The sequence below is a fragment of the Miniopterus natalensis genome, chromosome 9 (genome assembly GCF_054644295.1).
Source record: "Miniopterus natalensis isolate mMinNat1 chromosome 9, mMinNat1.hap1, whole genome shotgun sequence".
Classification (NCBI taxonomy): Eukaryota; Metazoa; Chordata; class Mammalia; order Chiroptera; family Miniopteridae; genus Miniopterus; species Miniopterus natalensis.
The window spans coordinates 33,779,253-33,800,132 of NC_142089.1; the positions used below are offsets into that span (position 1 = coordinate 33,779,253).

General features: G+C 36.4%; 1 protein-coding gene across 2 annotated transcripts in view; it reads left to right on the top strand.

Annotated features, from left to right (window-relative positions):
- The window catches only part of PRKAA2 (protein kinase AMP-activated catalytic subunit alpha 2), a 45,167-nt gene that overhangs the window by 17,555 nt on the left and 6,732 nt on the right, over positions 1-20,880 (top strand). Inside the window, exons 2-7 of one of the 2 annotated variants that reach the window (XM_087820461.1) lie at positions 5,186-5,327; positions 11,198-11,291; positions 12,085-12,229; positions 13,687-13,774; positions 15,374-15,598; positions 19,944-20,448. In XM_087820461.1, the coding sequence (XP_087676587.1) occupies positions 5,186-5,327; positions 11,198-11,291; positions 12,085-12,229; positions 13,687-13,774; positions 15,374-15,598; positions 19,944-20,448 (1,199 nt within the window). Of the gene's footprint in view, positions 1-5,185; positions 5,328-11,197; positions 11,292-12,084; positions 12,230-12,758; positions 12,782-13,686; positions 13,775-15,373; positions 15,599-19,943; positions 20,449-20,880 lie in introns of those variants that run through there. The other variant, XM_087820462.1, reaches the window with a different exon arrangement.

The window sequence follows — 20,880 nt, forward strand, 5'->3', positions numbered from 1 at the left end:
AGTACTAATGCACTTAAGTTATTAAAGAATAGAGGCTAGTATAGTTCAGCAAAATGAGGTGGTATTCTTAATCCATTTGATTCTTGACATCAGATACACAATTAGCTTATCAGTGTCAGATACCAATGACAAAGTAATACCTTTTAAATTTTAGCTTTATTGAGGTATAATTGATAAAATTATGAGATATTTAAAGTGTACATCATGATTATCTGATGTATTTATACATTGTAAAAGGATCCTTCCCACTAGTTAACTAACACACCCATCACCTCACATATTTATATACTTATATATATATTTTTGTGAGAACATTTTAGTTCTCAGCAAATTTTAATTATATAATACAGTGTTATCAACTATAGTCACTATGTTTTACATTAGATCCACAGAGCTTATTTATCTTACAGCTGAAAGTTTATGCCTTTTTACCAACTTCTCCCTATTTTCCCCACCCCCAGAGTCCCTGGCAACCACTTTTCAACTCTGTTTCTCTGAGTTTGACTTTTCCTTTTTAGATTCCACGTATAAGTGATAACATACAGTATTTGTCTTTCTCTGCCTGGCTTATTTCACTTAGTATAGATCTCCTCAATGCCCATCTATTGTTGCAAACAGGATTTCCTTTCTTATTATTAAATAATAGTCCACTGTTTAAGTATATATCACATCTTCTTCATTCATTCATTGATGGACAGGACACTTAAGATAGTTTTCATATCTTGGCTATTGTGAAAAATGTTACAATGAATATGGGAGTGCAGATATTTTTTTTATATCCTGTTTTCATTTCCTTTCAATAGCTACCCAAAAGTGTGATTGCTGAATCATATGTTAGGTCTGTTTTTAATTTTTGGAGGAACCTCCATACTGTTTTCCACACTGGCTGTACCAATTTACATTCCGACCAACAGTGTATGAGGGTTCCCTTTTTTCCACATCCTTTCCAACACTTACTTGTCTTTTTGATGCCAGCCATTCCAACAGGCCTAAGGTGATATCTCATTGTGGTTTTGATTTGCATTTATCTAATGATTAATATGTTGAGCACCTTTCCATGTACATGTTGACCATTTGTATATCTTCTAAGGAAAAATGTTTATTCAGTTCCTTTGCCCACTTTTTAGTCGAATTTTCATTTTTTGCCATTGAGTTGTGTGAATTCATAGCCCCTTATCAGATATGTGGTTTGCAGACATATGCTCCCATTCAGTAGGTAGGTTGCCTTTTTGTTGTGTTAATGTTTTCATTTGCAATGTGGTTCTTTAGTTTGATTTAGCCTCACTTGTTTATTTTTGCTTCTTTTGCCTTTGCTTTTGTTGTCAAGTTAAAAAAAAGTCCTTGCCAAGACCAGTGTCAAGGAACTTACCCTCTCTTTTTTCTTCTAGAACTTTTATGGTTTGAGGTCTTAAATTTAAGTTTTTGATCCATTTTGAGTTGATTTTTTGTGTAATGTGTTAGATGAGTGTCTAGTTTCATTCTTTTGTGTGTAGCTGTCCAATTTTCGCTGCACCATTTATTGAAGAGCCTATCCTTTCCCCATTGTACATTTTTTATTCCATCATAAATTAAATACTATATATGCACGGGTTTATTACTGGGCTCCCTGTTCCATTGATATATGTGACTCTTTCTATGCCAGTGCCGTGATGTTTTGATTACTGTAGCTTTGTAATATTGTTGAAATCAGGAAGTATGATGCCTCCAGCTTTGTTCTTCTTTCGCAAGATTGCTTTGGCTATTCAGGGTCTTTTTTGGTCCCATACAAATTTCAGGATTTTTTTTTTCTATTTCTGTGAAAAATGCCATTGGAGTTTTGATAGGGATTGCATTAAATATGTAGGTTGCATTGGGTAGTATGGACCTTTTCACAATATTAATTCTTTCACTCCATGGACGTGGAATATCTTTCCATTTATTTGTTGTCTTCAACTTCTTTTACCAGTGTTTTATAGTGTTCTGTGTACAGATATTTCACCTCCTTGGTTACATTTATTTCTAAATGTTTTATTTTTGATGCAATTGTAAATGGGATTGTTTGCTTAATTTCTCCTTCTCATAGTTTATTGTTAACATCTAGAAATGTAACTGATTTTTTTATATTGACTTTGTGTTCTGAAACTTTTATCAAATTTGTTGACAAAATAATACTTTATTTTTTGAGTGTAATCATTCACTTTTTGGTTTCCTTGTTTTTCAGTTTAAGCACATGGCCTTACAAAACAAAACACCTATACACTTGGCTGTTACAGTCCTTGGTCTTACTTCTTTGATCTGGAAAGGCCACATATATTCTCAGTAGACAGTAATTTTAATTATCCAAGGGAACCAAAGGTTTAACTCTTATTCCCTTTTGTATGGATGAGGAGACTGCTGCACTGGTTACTTTATTGATGCTGTCAAGGACTCAAGGAGGGAGACATACTTGTTAGGCCACCCAGTCAAATGTTTGGATATTATAAAATTCCCAAAGGTTAGTAATAAACAACCCAGTTATCAACAAACCATTTAGGCTATCTTAATTGAGTAGAAAGTCCCTGAAAATCAACATTGTTTTTCTGGAGTCCTGGAAGCATATTTTGTAATGTTAGTAAGTTAGGTTGCTTGAACTTGGTTTTTCCCAATTTTTTTGTTTTATATGCAGGCTAAAGTAAATCTCAGTCTTCATTAATGACTTTGAGATGATAATTCATTGCTTGAAAAGTTGTACAGGTTAAAATAATTTCCAGTGTGACAAAAAACTCAGTTCTTCCTAGGTTAGCCCCTTACATACGTGGATTGCTCTGATGAGGGCGTCACTATGATGTGGTAAAACTTGCTACCTCTGAACTGAAGTCAGACAGTTTGATATCACATGTTTGCTACCACTTACTATGTCACCTTGGATGAGTTATTTATTTAACTTCTCTGTGTCTCAAGTTTCTCATCTGTGCAATGGATAATAGTATATCATAGAATCATGGAATTGAGTTAGCAGGGCATTTAGCACTTAGAATAATGTTTAGTACTTGATAATAAACACATAATAAACACAGTAAATGTCATTGTCACTTATGTCATTGTTATTTACATATTCGTCATAATGATTGGAAACTTGACTCCAAGAACTATGTAAGAGAGAATGTTACCTGACTACTTGGCCTATCACCTGTGTTGGCCCAGTGAAATAAAGGACATAGGTTGGGTAGAGGAAGGGGAGGGTAATGCTGAGTTTAGTTTTGAACATATGGAATTGGAGGTGTTCGTGGGATGCTAATCTTGAAATACATGAATTTTAAGAAGGGAACAAAGTCATTGGCATGTGGGTGGTAATTAAGATGGGGGGGGGATGAACGAGATAACTTTTAAGGACCTGCCTTGGCCTAGGTTGAAAACCTGGGGACACTGCCCTTTAAAGAACAATCAGGAGGCCATGAAAGAGACCATCTGAGAGTTAGTAGGTGAGCAAGGAGAGAGTGGGCAACCAAAAAGAGAGGACAGTAATGTAACGGAGATTACAGTTGACCCCTGAACACCCACGGTTAGGGGCATCGAACCCCTGCACAGTCAGAAATCCACATACAACTTTTCTCTCCCCCCAAACTTAAGTACTGTTGACTGGAAACCTTACCAACAACATAAACAGTATTTTAACACATTTTGTATAATACACTGTATTCTTAAAGTAAAGTGAGCTAGAGAAAAGACAGTGTTATTTAGACAATTGTAAAGAAGAGAAAGCACATTTATTTATAGTATTTATTGAAAGAAAACACTCCTGTGTCTAAGTGGCCCCGTACAGTTCAAACCCATGTTGTTCAGGGGTCAACTGTACGGTAACCTGAGAACCGAGAAGTATAAATGGCTTGAGAATTAATGAGTCCTTTGTGACCCTTTGATTTTAGTAGAAGAGTAGAGGCAGAAGCCAGTTAGTGAATTTAGGGATGGTGAGAAGGGAGGAAGAGAAGACAATGGATGTAGACCACTGCTTTCAGAAATTTTGATTAGACAGATCTTGGAAAGTATAGCAAGGTACAGGGTAAATGGAAGAGTTGGGGGAAGGAGGGGATACTGATAGGCTGAGAAGGAACTATTAGGAAGCAAAGGCCGAATGTAAGGAGAGGGTAGAAAAGATAGATTCAGAGACACAAGTTGATCAGACTGGCCTGGAACACGAGGGCCAAACACCTCGGAGGCTAGAGGAAAGCGGGATATGCATATATGTAAGCCTTTAAGGTAGAGGAAATCACTCCTCACAACTGCATTTTCCCCCAAAGAAACGAGGAGGAGAAAGGGGGTCAGAGTTTGAGTAGGCGTTGTGAAGAGAGTGATGGAAGCTTAGAATAGTAATTGAAGGAAGTAGGAGAGGGAGGCTGAAACATTTGTTACCCAAATAAAGGATTTTTTTATCTGAACAGAATTTAAGTATATCACTGGTGGTGTGGGTACTATGAATGTCTTCTATGAAAGGGGAAAGACTACTGTGTCATTTAACATAACATACTGATTTAGCATTAGGATGCATGCACAAAGCATGTGCTGTGTGCTTCCTGGGGGTCAGGTAAATACTGACTGCCTCATTCAAGGAAGATACGAACCAATAGCTCATGTCATATGATTTGCCTAAATATGATAAATGACACGAGCTTTATAAACGTGAGGGTTTGAAAGAAGCAGAGATTCCATCAAATAAGGGACAACAAATGTTGGATTTCTTCCAGTAGGGGAAGGCTTTATTGAAAAGGTCCAAAAAAGGGCTGCACGTGAATCTTCTGAGGAAACGGTAGTGAAATTAGTTATTTAATTTTACAGCAATCATATACTCTTCTAGAATACAGTGATGGCATTAACCAGAAGAGGAGAAATAGATTAGCAAAACATAGTGAATTCTATTCTGTCCATGGGGTTCCAAATGTGATTATGTTTTTATGTAGGAAGACAGAATTCAGTCATCCTTTCCACAGATACTAGGGAACATCTGTGCTAGGTGCTGAGGATACAGAGGAGACTAAGGTACAGGGTCTGTCCTCAAGGAGTGTATATCTAGTAGAAGAGATGGAAGTGAAAAGAGAACTTCAGTTCTGTGCAATAAATGATATAGAGTAGTATATATGAGTAAAGAAACTTGGGGTGGCAGTGGAAGGAAGTATGAATAAATGATTATGTTGCTATGACAGCAGATTTTTTTTTCTTTTTTTTTTTTTAGTTGGAGAACATCAGTTGACAGGCCATAAAGTGGCAGTTAAAATCTTAAATAGACAGAAGATTCGCAGTTTAGATGTTGTTGGAAAAATAAAACGGGAAATTCAAAATCTAAAACTCTTTCGTCATCCTCATATTATCAAACTGTAAGTATTTTTGTACCCAGTAAAACATAAGAGAAACTGCCTTGAGATATTACTTATTATTTATATTATTTATTATCATTTATTAAACTGCCTTGAGATATTAGAATTTTACAAATAGTTTATCTTTAATTAACCTTTTATAAAAATACTTTTTTTCATATTTATATTGCTTAAATGTTAATTTATTTAGCTCCATCAACTCTTTTCTTTCGTACTTTTGGTTTAGAGTTAAAAGTTGTTGTTTCAGAATTGGTAGTTTCAAATGATGAGAGCAGCCTTGGAAGTTGACTCATTTCTAGTATTCATTTTGAAGTTCTTTTAGGACTTTGACATTCCTAGATTCATGTTATAATTTTTTTCTAGTCAATTTTCATGAATGCATCAGGGTATTTTCTTTTTAGAAAAGGTAGAAAGTGTTAAAGATTATCCACCATAGTATATTATTTGCAAAACAGCAATATTACTTTAATTACTGATAGTAAAGCTCTTAGGGAGGCAAATGAATTTTTGGGAGGATAAGACAAGTTACAAGCTTAAAATATAATTAAATATTAGAGATTAATAAATAAGCTAATTAATTAAGTGGAAAGATAAATAATTTAAAATCAACAAGACCCATACAATATTTAGACTTTAAATATGCAACAGTATTCCATTAAATCATTTAAAGTTGTCGTTTAATATTTACTGAGAAAATGTGATATGCTAAACACTAAAAATTGGCTCATTTGATTGGACCATTGTCCTGTACATCAAAAAGTAGTAGGTTCCATTCCTGGTCAGGGCGCATACCCAGGTTTTGGGTTCGATCGCTGGTTGGGATTCGTGTGGGAGCAACTGATTGATGTCCCTCCCTCCCCTCCCTCCCTCCCTCCCTCCCTCCCTCCCTCCCTCCCTCCCCTCCCCTCCCCTCCCCTCCCCTCCCCTCCCCTCCCCTCCCCTCCCCTCCCCTCCCCTCCCCTCCCCTCCCCTCCCCTCCCCTCCCCTCCCCTCCCCTCCCTCTCTCCCTACCTCTAAATAGCAATTAAAAAAAGAGCTTAAAAAAAAGAAACAAAGAACTAAATACAAACTCCGTATGTTTATAGATTAGACACAATTATGAAACCAAAATAAATTTACAATTTAGATATAACTAAAACAATGAAGTCAGTGAAATCCAAAGTAGTATCTCCAGTGTAATGTGACAAATAATGGTGTTTTGCAAAACCAAATCACTGTTAGTTAAATAGTAGAACTAGTAGAAGGAGGCCCAGTACTATATTTTTATTTCACTTCATATAATATCATTGCAGAGAAAGCCTATTTATATAAGTGTACTCTAAAACATGTGTTGTAAATATCTTTGAGGCTTTGTATGCTAGTTCATTATAATCGGAAATTATATTTAGCCTAAAGTTTGTTACTGAGCAGTCTTTGATGTTAGTGTTTATGGGGAACAACTTGATAACCTGTAGGTACACATTTTACACATCATACCAAGGCTCGCATAGTATCTGCGGTAGGTGGATTGTGGCCCCCAAGATGTCCTAATTCCCACAGCCTGTGAGTATGCTACATTACAGGACAAAGGAGAATAGATTTGTCAACATAGGATGTCCAAACCTGTAGAGAATTTTTATAAAAATTTGAGTAAGAGGATACTCCTAGAAGCAAGATCTCAAAAGACTGAGTGAAATGCTTCTGAGAATAAGTGAAGTTTCTTCTGTGCATTTGAGATTAAGGAGGGTTAAGAAGATTAAGTTAAGTAAGGACAATTACATGAAGGTGGGAGAAAGCAAGGTAGGAATTGGATTACAAGTAAAGATTCTGTGCTCTCCTGAGGGTGGTCATGCTTTAGAAGGAGGTGCCTGAAAGGGGCTGTTTCAGAGGTGTGTTGACCTGGATGTACAGAAACAATGAATAGGGCTTGCTTAAGGCAAAGATAAGTCTTTTACTAAAGAAGTTATATGCCTGGGGTGTGACAACCCACCATGACCCGCCTAGTTAGGAATTTATGATCAGATCACCCTACGAGGTTATTTTCTATAGAACCCTGTTTTTGTCCACAGATATAAGGGAGTTTTTCCTGGGTTATCTAGGTGGGCCCAATGGAATCACAATGGTCCTTGAAAGTAGAAGAGGGAGTCAGAAGAGTCATAGAGATTTTAGGCCAGAGGCATAAGTTGTGAGAAGGACTCACTGGCCATTTTTGGCTTTGAACATGGAGGAAGGGGGCCATGAGACAAGGCATGCAGTGGGTCTCTAGAAGTTGGGAAATACAAATAAACGGATTTCCCCCTAGAGCCTTCAGAAGGCAGTGCAGCCCTCCTGACACCTTAATTTTAGCCCAGTGAGACGTGTCAGATTTCTAACCTATAAAACTGTGAGAAAATTCATTTTTGTTATTTTAAGTCACTAAGCTTGAAGTATGGAAACAACAGGAAACTAATATGGTAGCATTCTGAAATCCTTAAATCAGTCCTGATCCACTTATTGCTGGATTTGGAACATAGTCTTTATTATCACGAGTTGTATTTAATTGCTAGTGAACTATTGCAAATTGGTATGTTCAGTGATGGGGCCCATCTTACCAGCAGCATGAGCGGGCCACTGACTGTTCAGAGAAAGCTTTTCTTGGGTTTGATGTGTGGTTGGGTAACCTGTGATGACTCAGTTCCCAACCACTGCCATGGAAACTTCCTTCTAACAGTAAGCTTCAGTGTCATTTGATCTTCACTTGGAGTTCACTCGATCATAAACATAAACACGAAATGAGGCCCCCGAAATTGCATGGCAGTACTTGATTATAAGGTTATTCTCTAGGACCTGTATTCTAGATGATCCAGAATATGTATATACAGGATTTTAAAGATTATCGTAAGAATTAAAATACAACCTGTGAGTCCAGTGACTCACCTTTCCTGTTGTTTGGGTCCTTAACTTTAAAATGGGGATACCTCATGGTGTTATTTGAGGATTAAATGTGTTTGCACTGGTATAATGCCTAGTGTTTGATGTGCATTGGCCCAAAGTAGGAATTGGCAAACTGTGAGCTCCCAGTTCTCTTTCATGATTCCAAGTGGTTTTCAGTTAACTGAAAGGGTTCATATGTGCTTTTGACTCCATGTTAGTAATGACTTTCCTCTAGTTATTCAGTGACTACTAAGCTCTGTGTCTTCGCTCTTCCTTGCTGAGTGGCTGCTTTCTATTAGAGGAGAAAACTAGGAAGCCAGACTGAAAGCACCACATGCCAAAGCGAGTGTGGAGAAGGGCGAGGCATATCTGTACTTACCTTGGTCTTTGACCTCATCACTTACAATGCCAACCCTGAAAGGCTCCCAGGAAATTTTTCCCATTTAGGCTGAGTCCTAGTTTCTGTGCTGTTCTTAAAAACACAAATCAGATTTTGTCAGTAAAGCGTTACAGTTGTCATGAGGATTTATTTTTGATGCCATATCTACCAGTATTTTCTTGCTTCAGTTTCTATAACTGTTTATAATTGTTTAATTTTGGTTTGACTCTCTCATTCTGGCTTGGAATTATTTAATGATTTGCTATTTTGTTTTGTCACAGAAGTTACAGAACTTTCTCAGGGTTGGCAGAGGTGAATTTCATGTGTAAAGCTTCTGGCTTCCTGCCTTGAGCTTATTAATCCATTCAGCTACATTGCCTCTTAATTGTGGATCTGAATTAAAAAAGAAAAAAACACTCTCATGTATTCTTGCTATAGAACAGGCTTATTGACATAACCTCTAATAATGTTAGTGATTTAAACAAGGAGAGACCTGATCCTTTTAGTAGTTTTGTTTGTTTTGCACAGTCTAGGACTAGCTGCTCAGAATAGTTTCCTTGTTACAGAATAGGCCTCTAGAATTAGCAAGAAAGTTTGAAAATGAAATACCAAGAATGAAGGACATACAATGCACGGTTTCTCTATTAACTCAAGTGGCAGCGAGTCGGGGGGGGGGGGGGGGGATAACCACTGGGAGAAAATGAAGAGGGGAAAGCAGAATTGAAAGGAAACTCCACACTTTTCCATGAACTAGACCTTGTTGGATTAATTTTTGTCCTTGTTTTTCTTTCCCCCATAGGTCTTAGGAAACTTTATTTTAGCTGATCAAAAGACCCATACTTCCTCATTTGGCAGAGATGCTTTTGCCTGTCTGCTTCTTTTTATCTTACTCAACCTATGGGCAGCTTTTTAATATTGCTCAGCGCCACCACTTTCAAATGCTGCAGATCCTAGGTTTCTAGGACATCGGAGTCTTCTGTTTGTGTTTTTCTTTTTTTCTTTCCATTGTTGCCTCTTAAGGCTTTCTTTTATGGGCCCCTCTTTATCTGTCTGACCATTAAATATTGATGTATTTCAGCTTCTGATCTATTGTAATTTTCTGAGTGAAGCCTTCTTGGTGTCATTCGTCACTGCTATGCTAAAGATTTCTAAATCTATATTTTGTGCTCCATCTGGGTGGACAAAAGGTTCCCCTGCTTCTGACACATCCTGTGTTAAGGTGTACTGCTTAAAGGGAGGCATCTGGGCCACTTTTCAGCTCCTACTTGTGCCTTGCACTGGGTCCCTTTAAGCCTTGCAAAAACTATACTTAGTGGCCCTAAATAGTAACTCAGCGTAAATTAGATGTTGCTCATGATCAACCAGATTATAGATAATCCTTCATAAACAAAGCAAACCTCTTTAAAAAGAAGAACAATTATTCTTTTATAGGTGTTAAATGCAACCTTTAGTTAAAACATTGTTATATTTAACTTGTTTTCAGAATTTTCACTTTTGTAAAATAGTGTGTAGTGGGGGCAGTTGTAGTTTTTAGGAAAAATTTTATTTTGTCCAATAAAGCTGAGGTTCTTTGTTGTTTTTTAATGTGCTCAGTTTTGAGTGCAAATGAATAAATAAATAAAATTTCACACACACATACATCTATTTAATTTTTTATTATGGAAGATTTTAAGTGTATACAAAATGAAGTGATGAAGCCTCGTGTATCTCTTACTCAGCCTCAACTGTTGTCAGGGTATTGTTTTATTCGCTTCTTCCCACTTCTCCCTCCTAAGTTATTTTGAAGCAAATCCCAAATATTATGTTTTTAACCTTCAAATTATTTAATATTTACTCTGGGAAGTAAAGACATTTTTATATTTATAACTTAAGCATAGTTTATTATAACACCTAAAAAATTAATATTATCGACCATCCAGTATTCATACTTTCTTGGTTGTTTCATAAATGGCTTTTAAAGTTGGTTTGTTTGAATCAGAAGTAAAACAAATGTATACAATAAATTGGTCAGTATGTCTCTTGAGTTGCTTCTAATCTATAGCTTTTCCTCCTTCTCCCTCCTTTCCTCCCTCTCTCTCCCTCCCCCTCCCTCCCTCCCTCCCTCCCTCTCTTTCTTCCCCCACCTCCTGTGTGTGTGTGTGTGTGTGTGTGTGTGTGTGTGAGTGATTTATTTGTTGAATTAAAGGGTCATTTGTCCACTTTCTGGATTTTGTTGATTGTATCCCTGTGGTATTATTTAACCTTTCCAAGAATACTTTTTACTTATGTTTAAATATATGATACCTCATCTGCATAGACCGTAAACAGGTTTTTGTTTAAGGGGAAAAATTAATACTTAACTCAGTTGTTAAAGGTTTTTAAAGCTTTTATAAACATGGAAGAGAGGGACTGGAGGAAAGTCCATAGGCCTCGAAAAGTTAGTTGAATTTTGTTAAGCTCCATGTTTATAGCTCTCTGATTATTTTGATAACATCATAAATTTGTTGCCATCTTAAAATGTCATAAAACACTGGAATATAAAATTGTAGCAAAAATAGATGAACAGGTTGATTTTGGTTAAAGTAACATTTTTCATTAACTTTTTTTTATTTACAAAAAGTTACCAGGTGATCAGCACGCCAACAGATTTTTTTATGGTAATGGAATATGTGTCTGGTGGTGAATTATTTGACTACATCTGTAAACATGGACGGGTGAGTACCACCACTATCCAGTACAATAAATTCCTGAGCTAAAAAAGAGGGAAGTAGTGGGAAATGGCAAACCACAAAGATATTTTAAAAGTTGGGGTTGCTTCTGTAATAATGCCCAATTAAACATACAGACTATTAGATGTATTTTCTTTCTTAAAAAGTACACCTTTTGAACTATGGATTTTAGGAAATAAGTTCCACTTAATTGCCAACATGATACCTATGCTTTTCTTTTTTTTTTTTTTTTTAAATATATCTTTATTGATTTCAGAGAGGAATGGAGAGGGAGAGAGAGAGAAACATCAATGATGAGAGAATCATTATCGAGCCTGCAACCCGGGCATGTGCCCTGACCGGGAATCGAACCCCGATTGCCGGGATCCTAGGTCAATGCTCAATTGCTGAGCCACGCCCGGCGCCGGGCAATGCCTATGCTTTTCAAAATGAAAATCTGTTCCACACATCATGTTGAAGCTTCAGTTATTTTCTTTTCTTAGCACTTTCACATAAGCTCTATTTTAGGTGATGTTTTACTTGCTGATTCCCCCAAACTTGTGCACATTTAGTAATATTTGTTGAAAATTAAATATTACTGCCTAGTAGCAAAGAAAAACCTGTTGATTGACATGTTGATCTTTAATGCAAGTTTTTGTTTTCTTTGTCTGATTGGTGAATATTCTAACGCAATCTAATGAGCTTACATTACTCAGTTATATTTAGGCTGATTATGAAACAAACACTTGCTATGTAGATGTCCCAAATATTTTTAGTGCAGCTTCTTTTACATTGATAGGTTGAAGAGATGGAAGCCAGGCGGCTCTTTCAGCAGATCTTGTCGGCTGTGGATTACTGTCATAGGCATATGGTTGTGCACCGAGATCTGAAACCAGAGAATGTCCTGTTGGATGCGCACATGAATGCCAAGATAGCTGATTTTGGTATGTAACTCCAGGGTTGTTCAGCAATGTCAGTAACAATTCTTAAAGAGCTAAGAACTTTTAATTTCAAAATTGTAAATCCTGTGCCATGAAAAGGTGCTAGTTGCACAGCCTCCACAGTAGCGCGTTAGACACAGACAATAGTATGGTGATGACCAGAAGGAAAGGGGCATGGGGGCAGGTGGAAGAGGGTTTGGGGGCATAGATGGTGACGGAAGGAAACTTGACGTGGGGTGGTGAACACACAATACGATATGCAGACGATGTGTTACAGCATGGCACACCTGAATCCTATATGATTTTATTAACCGGTGTCACCCCAGTAAAGTCAATAAATAGAAATAAAAAACGCAGCAGATACTTCTAGCGAAGTTAGAGGGCTAGGCATCAGAGTAAACCCATTCAATCTGTGTTTCTTCCTAAGGAAATGAAACTTAACTGGTTTTATGTGGGGTCACAAACTCCTTTGAAAATAGGCCACTTTCTTTGATGAATGTACCTCACCAGAGGTACATAGAAATGTGCACATGAATGCCAAGATAGCTGATTTTGGTATGTAACTCCAGAATTGTTGTTTGGAGATTTATAGTCCTGTGATTCAATGACGGGGGGGGGGGGGGGGGGTACCAGTGGATCCTAGGGTAACATCCACCACTTGATAAAACAATATGAGTTTTGTCAGGGGTGAAAGAAAAGCTAAAATGTAATTTTTATGTACCCAACACTTTCTGGGGTAAACATTCCTGGAAAGGGTGCTGCAATAGGGTGTTTTGGGAAGAGTGTTAGAAGTGAGTGAGTGTAGAGAGAGAGATGGAGCATGCCAGAGTTCAGCCTTGCTTGCATAACAGTTTTGTCAATACCTTGTCTTTAATCTGAAAACCTGGAAACTAGTTTCCCTATATCTCTTCCTTCTCTAAGTCACAGAATTCATTTTTAAACTATAGTTCCACTGATTTCAATAGATTATTTTTTTCTGTTAAATTAAAGCTTTCTAAATTAAAAACTTTTAGAACATAAATCTTTATAAATTGGAGCGTCTGGTTTCTACTTAGAGCTTTTTTTAAAAAAGGCTTTTGAAAGCATAGCATAAAAAGTAACAGTCTCTGTTTTATTCTTTCAACTTTAGAAGTGAATAAATAATATTTTGATACTTTTATGTTTGGGAAAGCTCATATAGTTTAGAATAACCTCATACTTGTGAAGTGAACCAACATTTTTATTTAGAAAAGGAATTTGATTCCAGTTACACTGTTTTAGCTTGTGATGTGTTTTAGCATTTTTGGCATAGTGTAACAGCGCTCTGAAATGGTCTCTTTTTAGTCTAGCAAGTGCTTTCCACTCCTTTTTTTAATAATTAAAAAATATGAGCATTAAAGACTTGATATTTTTCTCATGCATGTATCTATATCTACTTTTAGAAATGTCTAGCACCAGGTAAACATTACTTTTATTTTCAGGATTATCTAATATGATGTCAGATGGCGAATTTCTGCGAACTAGTTGTGGATCTCCAAATTATGCAGCACCTGAAGTAATCTCAGGCAGGTAATAATATATCTGCAGAGAGTAAGCTTTTTGTAATCTTCTGTTCATTCTGATAACAATTATACATTCTCTTTACAAGATAAGATTTTTAACACAATAGAAACAAATTATCCCTTTAAGTTTTTCATTTTTAAAGGGAATAGTTATATTAAACAATATTTTAAACATTTAATTTTGTTATAAATGTATTTAAGAAGGTTTTCCATTAAAATGACTGAAATAAATGTTAATTTTTTATTTTATTTTAGAAAAGTGCAGATAGAGTAGGCATTTGCTAAGTTGAAGCTAGTGTCATTATTTACTTAATAGACATGATCCTTTACTGATATTTTACATATTTTATAAAGTATATAGAGTATTTTATATTTTGTTTTGGAAGAATGAGGTATTTGGGGAAACAATATGTCATTTCATGACTTCAGCTGCACAAGTGGAGATTTTGTAATTATGTACTTTTCTCATTGGTACATTTTAAAAATGTTTATACAAACATTTTTGTATAAACCCAGTCTTCTACAGGGACCAGTGTCTGATTGTAAAAGTTAACAGCAGTCTATTAGAAAAGATAGAAAAGGTATTATCACAGGTAGTAGGTATAGGAGTTTGGACAATATAGCCAACAGTGTAAATGATGGACAGCAATTTTTATTGAAATGGATTATATTCTTTTAATTGGAATTGTAGAGATTTACTTTGTTACCTCAGACCCAGGTTTGAGTTTGGTAATGTGCTATCAGGGGAGTTTCAATACTGTGTACAGGTGAGAGAAAAAACCTTCTAGGCACAGTTTTTCTGGAGCAAAGCTAATCTTAGTCCTGTGAGCAAGCAAGTGATTAGAAAGAAAGTAATTAGGTGCTCAGGATAATGTGATGCAGGAGAAATAGTGTCCAAGATGTTACCACAGAACTAGTTAGGTACTTTACTGTTTCAAATATATCTATATATATATATATATATTTCAATATATCTTTATTGATTTCAGAGAGAGGAAAGGAGAGGGAGAGAGAGATAGAAACATCAATGATGAGAGTCATTGATCAAGCCCGCAACTGGGCATGTGCCCTGACCGGGAACCGAACCCCGATCGCCTGGATCCCAGGTCGACGCTCAACTGCTGAACCACGCCCAGCCGGGCTCAAATATTTTTTAAAAATGGGTGTACCAGGAATGAAATTCTATTACATATACATTTTCTTTCTTATAATCGTTTCATGGTAAAAAGATTTAGCCTATCCACTATATAGTATTGGTTTGTGTTTTTTTCAAGTTTATGGTCATCTACTTTGATGTTTCTACCAGAAATCAACCATAGAAAGTTTTATATTTTTTAATTAGTCAATAAGTTCAGTGAAATGAGTTTGTGCCAAAAAAATTAAAATACTATATTCTCTTGGAAAACTTGAATAATAATTGGTTAGACCAATTTATTATACCCCATGGGAAACAACCATTGAGTGTTTGGGAGTGGCCATGGACTTCATTAAAGACCTTGAAAGCAATATGTACCAAGCCCATACTGTGTGTATATAGAAACAGGGTGCTTGTAGGCGACAAAGTGACACTTGCATTTTAGGTTTGTGTTGTCATCTTTTCTCTTAGATTGTATGCAGGGCCTGAAGTTGACATCTGGAGCTGCGGTGTTATTTTGTATGCTCTTCTCTGTGGCACCCTCCCATTTGATGATGAGCATGTACCTACGTTATTTAAGAAGATCCGAGGGGGTGTTTTTTATATCCCAGAATATCTTAATCGTTCTATCGCCACTCTCTTGATGCATATGTTGCAGGTTGACCCCCTGAAACGAGCAACTATCAAAGACATAAGGTGAATCTTTTTTTGTTACTGTTATGTTGGTTTCTAGTATTAATAATACTAGTATCACTAATTGAATGCTTTCTTTATGCTGGGCTGTGTAACACTTTATACACATTTTACTTCCTTTAATAAACAAACCTGATCCTGTCACTCATCTTTTAAATATTTCAGATTGTTTCCCAAACTGTTTAGCTTAGGAAGCAAAGCATACAAGTCCCTTCATAGTGAAGCTCTACTCACTTCTTCTGAAGTCTCATTTCCTCCACTCATTACTACACCCCCTGTACGGTGCTTCAGCCACATTGAACTTTTCCTTGTTCTGCAGACATATTTTATGCCTTCTTGTCTTTGTATATGATTCCTTTCGCCTCTGATGCCTTTTCTGCCTTTTTGACCTGATAGATTTCTGTTCATCCTTTAAAATTCTGTTCACATATCACTTCCCTTGAAATCACTTCTGATTTCCCTAGGCAATGTCAGTTGCTCCCACGTCTGTGATTTCACATTTTGTTCCATTTTCATTTTGTATGTAGCTCTTTTTCAGTGTGTCTTTCTCTCTCTTATATTCTAACTAAATAAGGGTAGAGAGAGTGTCTTCCTCAGCAGTGCTGGAAGGCCTAGGATATAGTGTATGCTCAGATAGTATTTGAATAAATTTCTAATAGAAAAACAGGGTGAGACTTATGTATTTTACATGTGGTTGATGAAATAAAGAATAAAAATTTTGCTAAGATTTTGAATCCAAAATAGCGGCTGGTAGGTTTTTCTGTGAAGGGTTTCTTGTTGTGTGAGAAACTTTGGGAAGTGCAGTTGCTGGTGTTACTGTGAATGTGACCTTTATATAGTGCACATCAGCCAGGATGATTCATTGTCTTCTACTTTTACCCTATCATGTCATGTGTCTTAGAGGTGTTTTGTTCTTACCTAATGTTTTTTCAGGTATTTGCTTCCAAACACATCCTTTTAACATCTTTCCAGAATCCCTTGCCTTCTCTTCATAAGCCAGAATGACTAGAGACCTCTGACTCTCAGAATATGTAAATGATGGCTGAGGTGGTTGAAAGCAAGGACTGATCCCTTTTGTATTCGTGCACTGTTTTCCTCCCCAGCCTTTCCTCAGTGTTCCAGGCCTCATACATAAACATGGAAAACTGTAAATTAGCACCAGATTTAGTTATGGAAATAAACTTAGTGGGGGAATAAACCTCTTGTGTTCACAATTCTTTAGACTATATCATTCATTTAATTGGCTTTTCCTTAGAAAATTAGATATGCTGAGATACATACTTGTATTTGCTTGTATCAGCACATTTAGGAGAGTATTGATTCTGTTATTTTTAAAAAAGATGTTTGTATATGTATAGGCTTCAGGAGAAACATGTAATTAAAATTTTACTTGGACGTAGGTGGTATAAAATAGCGGCATTCATTTCTGTACTTAAAATGATGTAACAACTTGGATTCGTAATTTTCATCATTTTTTATTTATCCAAATTCCGTTTTTTAATATTTGGGAATTCTTTTTCTTTTTTTTAAGTACAAGCACATTGAAAGTCTGCTTTTTTTTTCTTTCTTCAATTTATTGATTTTTAGAGAGAGGAAGGGGGAGAGAAAAAAGGAAGAGGAATGTGAGAGAGAAACCTTGATCAGTTGCCTCCTGTAAGCACCCCGACTAGGAATCGAACCCACAACCTGGGTATGTACCCTGACCTGGAATCAGACCTGCCACCTTTCAGTGTACAGGACAGTGCTCCAACCAACTGAGCCACCTGGCCAGGGTCATTGGTTAATTCTTATATGTGTCCCGACCGAGGACGGAACCCGCAACCTTGGCATATTGGGATGACGCTCTGACTACCTGAGCTACCCTGCCAGGGCCTGTTTGGGAATCCTTGATTCAATAAAATACAGTTCAACAGGGAAAGAATTACTAATTATTGAATAGTTATTACTTACCAGATATTGTGCTAGATACTTGACATGTTTTATCACATTGACTCTTAGTACGTAGCTATTATTAATCTTATTTTACAGACTATGAAACATACCTGATTTAGACATGTAATATAATACCTTATTTCTGTTATTTATTTTGAAAAATTAATACTATCAGTCATTTTTATTACTAAACATCTATTAGATGCTTATTATTATAATATAGCAAATAAACACATTAATGAATTCATTTTTGTCTTCATACTTCATGTGTCTATCCATCATTTATTTATTCTGTATTTATTGAGCATTTACTCTGTATTGGGTACTGGAGTATAGTTAAATAAGACATGGTCCTTATTTCAAGGAAATCTCAGTTTAGGGGAAAGATTAAGAAGAAATCAACAACTATAAAAAAGTGTGACTGTTAAAATGAAAAGATCTACTAGAAGCTGTAGAGGTTTCGTCTTTGTATTCCCTCAGGGCCTGGCACACCACATTTCTTACTTGGACTTTTGCACTAGCATCATCACCACATTATCATTTTTTTAAATCTTTTCAACTCATTTTCTATATTGCAAGCAGAACAATATTTACAGAGTGCAGATCATATCTTGTCACTCCTGTCTCTTTAAAAGCTTTCAGTGATTGTCATTAACCATAGGTTCAAATCCCCAAACCATTTTTATAGCCTACAACTGTCAGAACTTTCTGATATCTTTTGACCCTCCAACCCATAACTCATGCTTTCATGATGGTGGTTTGAGATTAGTTCCTTGAACATGGTAAAACTCTTCTTGTCTCAGAGTCTTTGCATATATTGTTTCTTTTGCTGGGAGTATCTGTTCCTCAACTCCTTGCTTAGGTGACTTCTAGTCATTCTGGTGTCTGCTTAAATATTACTCAGAGTGGATTCCCTAACCACCTGCCTCCCAAGCTGAATTATATTCCCTCATTTAACTTTATGTTTTTTCACTCAGAACCTCTATCACAGGAATTTCATGTTTGTATATTTGTAACTATGTTTATTTTTGTGCTTATTTGTTTAATCTTCATCCAGCTAGAATATAATTGCTATGGATGAAAGAGGGTGTCTTTTTGCCATAGAATGTCCTTAAAATACTCATAAATGAGTTAATCAGTCAATAGAAGGTATCCAGTCAAAATATCTGTTGATCTGAATTTAAGCTTAGGGAGTGTCCCATTCCCCCATGTAGTAATGCTTACACAATCTTGAAGGAATAGTACATGTTAGATGAAAAGGGGTGGGATATTTCTAGGGTGGCAATAGTAACATCATGTGCAAAGGAGTGTGAGAAAATAAGATTTAGGAGACTGATTCTTGAACTTTTTGGTTTAGTACCCCTTTACATTCTTAAAGTTGAGGTCTCCAAAGAGTTAGTGGGTATTGTGTTTTTTTTAAAAATGCAGGTATGTCTATCAATAATTACCGTATTAGAAATAAAAAATGAAACATTTTAAAATTATTCACTTAAAAATAATGATAGACCTATACATGTTAAGGTAAATAACATCTTTTATGAAAAGTAACCTTATTTCCCAAAACAAAAAAAAGTTGTGACGAGAGTGGTATTATTTTACATTTTTCAAATACCCTCAGCGTTTGACTTAATCAAAGACAGCAGCTAGGTTCTTATATCTACTTCTTCATCCAATCTGTTGCAGTATGTTGTGTTAGTTTAAGTCTATGGACTAAACCTGACCTCACTCATATAAAGGGTTGGAAAAGAGGAACATTTTTACAGCTTTCTGATAATTGTAGGTATTTTTCTTTGAAATGAAATCAAAGCTTAACATGTTAGTTGCATTATCAAACCAGAAAACATATCAGTTAGCTATTGTACTTATTATATTGAAATCCACTGATCTGTTTTGCATTTTGAATGCATTTATGCCCATGTATAATTCTTTAACATCGTGCGTTGGTTATTTAGGAAAAACTAGGTTATTGAGTTAGAGGGATTTTTCCAAATGGTAACCCATTTCATATACAATATCAGAAATCATATTCATTATCATCACTACAAAGTTATCAGAAAAGTCTTTAAGTATTGGGAAGTTTTCAAGCTCATGGAGACAGATACAAATTACACAAAATTCTAAAATTTTGCTTGAGAACTCAAATTTTATCATTGGCATCAAATACTTCCAGTTGTCTCCTTCACAGTGACAGGTTCACTTTGTTTATTTTTGAGAAAATGTCAGCCAAATACCCCAGTCTGAGTAACCATAGTTATTCAAGGGTAAGGGTTAATTACCTCACCCAGGGTCACAAAGCTAGTAAGTGATCTGAGAGCAGGTCTTTCTGATTCTGTTATATTGCCTTGCCCCATGTCTAAATTATTTGGACTTACCAAAGCATGTTCTAACACTAGTGTGTTGTGGTATTTATTCCTAGAGAGCATGAATGGTTTAAACAAGATTTGCCCAGTTACTTATTTCCCGAAGACCCCTCCTATGATGCTAACGTCATTGATGATGAGGCTGTGAAAGAAGTGTGTGAAAAATTTGAGTGCACAGAGTCAGAAGTAATGAACAGTTTATATAGCGGCGACCCTCAGGACCAGCTTGCAGTGGCTTACCATCTCATCATTGACAACCGGCGGATCATGAACCAGGCCAGTGAGTTCTACCTCGCCTCCAGCCCCCCCACTGGCTCCTTTATGGATGACAGCGCCATGCACATTCCCCCAGGCCTGAAGCCTCACCCAGAAAGGATGCCGCCTCTTATAGCCGACAGCCCTAAAGCACGGTGCCCGCTGGATGCGCTGAACACCACCAAGCCCAAGTCCTTAGCGGTAAAGAAGGCCAAGTGGCATCTCGGAATCCGAAGTCAGAGCAAACCCTATGACATCATGGCTGAAGTTTACCGAGCCATGAAGCAGCTGGATTTTGAATGGAAGGTAGGAAATCGTGTATTAAAATGGTCTGTAGAAGCCATTGTTTTGTATAGTAAGCTGCTCTGAGCTGCTGAGTTGAGTACTGAGGTCCATAGAAAGATATTTTTGGTCTAGATACAAATTTAATGGTCTTGATACTTCTGGCTATAAACGCCATTCTTTGCAATAGTATACGATGTGCATCCAAAACCAAACCAACAAACCTGTGTGAGGAAAAAGTGTGTTGATGTTGAGGACCTACATATTTTTGAATTACAAAATAGCATTTTTTGGGCAAAGAAACAAAGAGTAGTCAACTTGAAATTACCTGAGGAAAGACTCCACCTGTTTCAGTGTCCATTATAGCAATAAAAATCATGCGTCTTCAGAGATACTATGTTTTTACATTTCTCGCTCCCTTTTTAGGCAGGGTTTTTCTTCTTGGCAGTAGCAGTA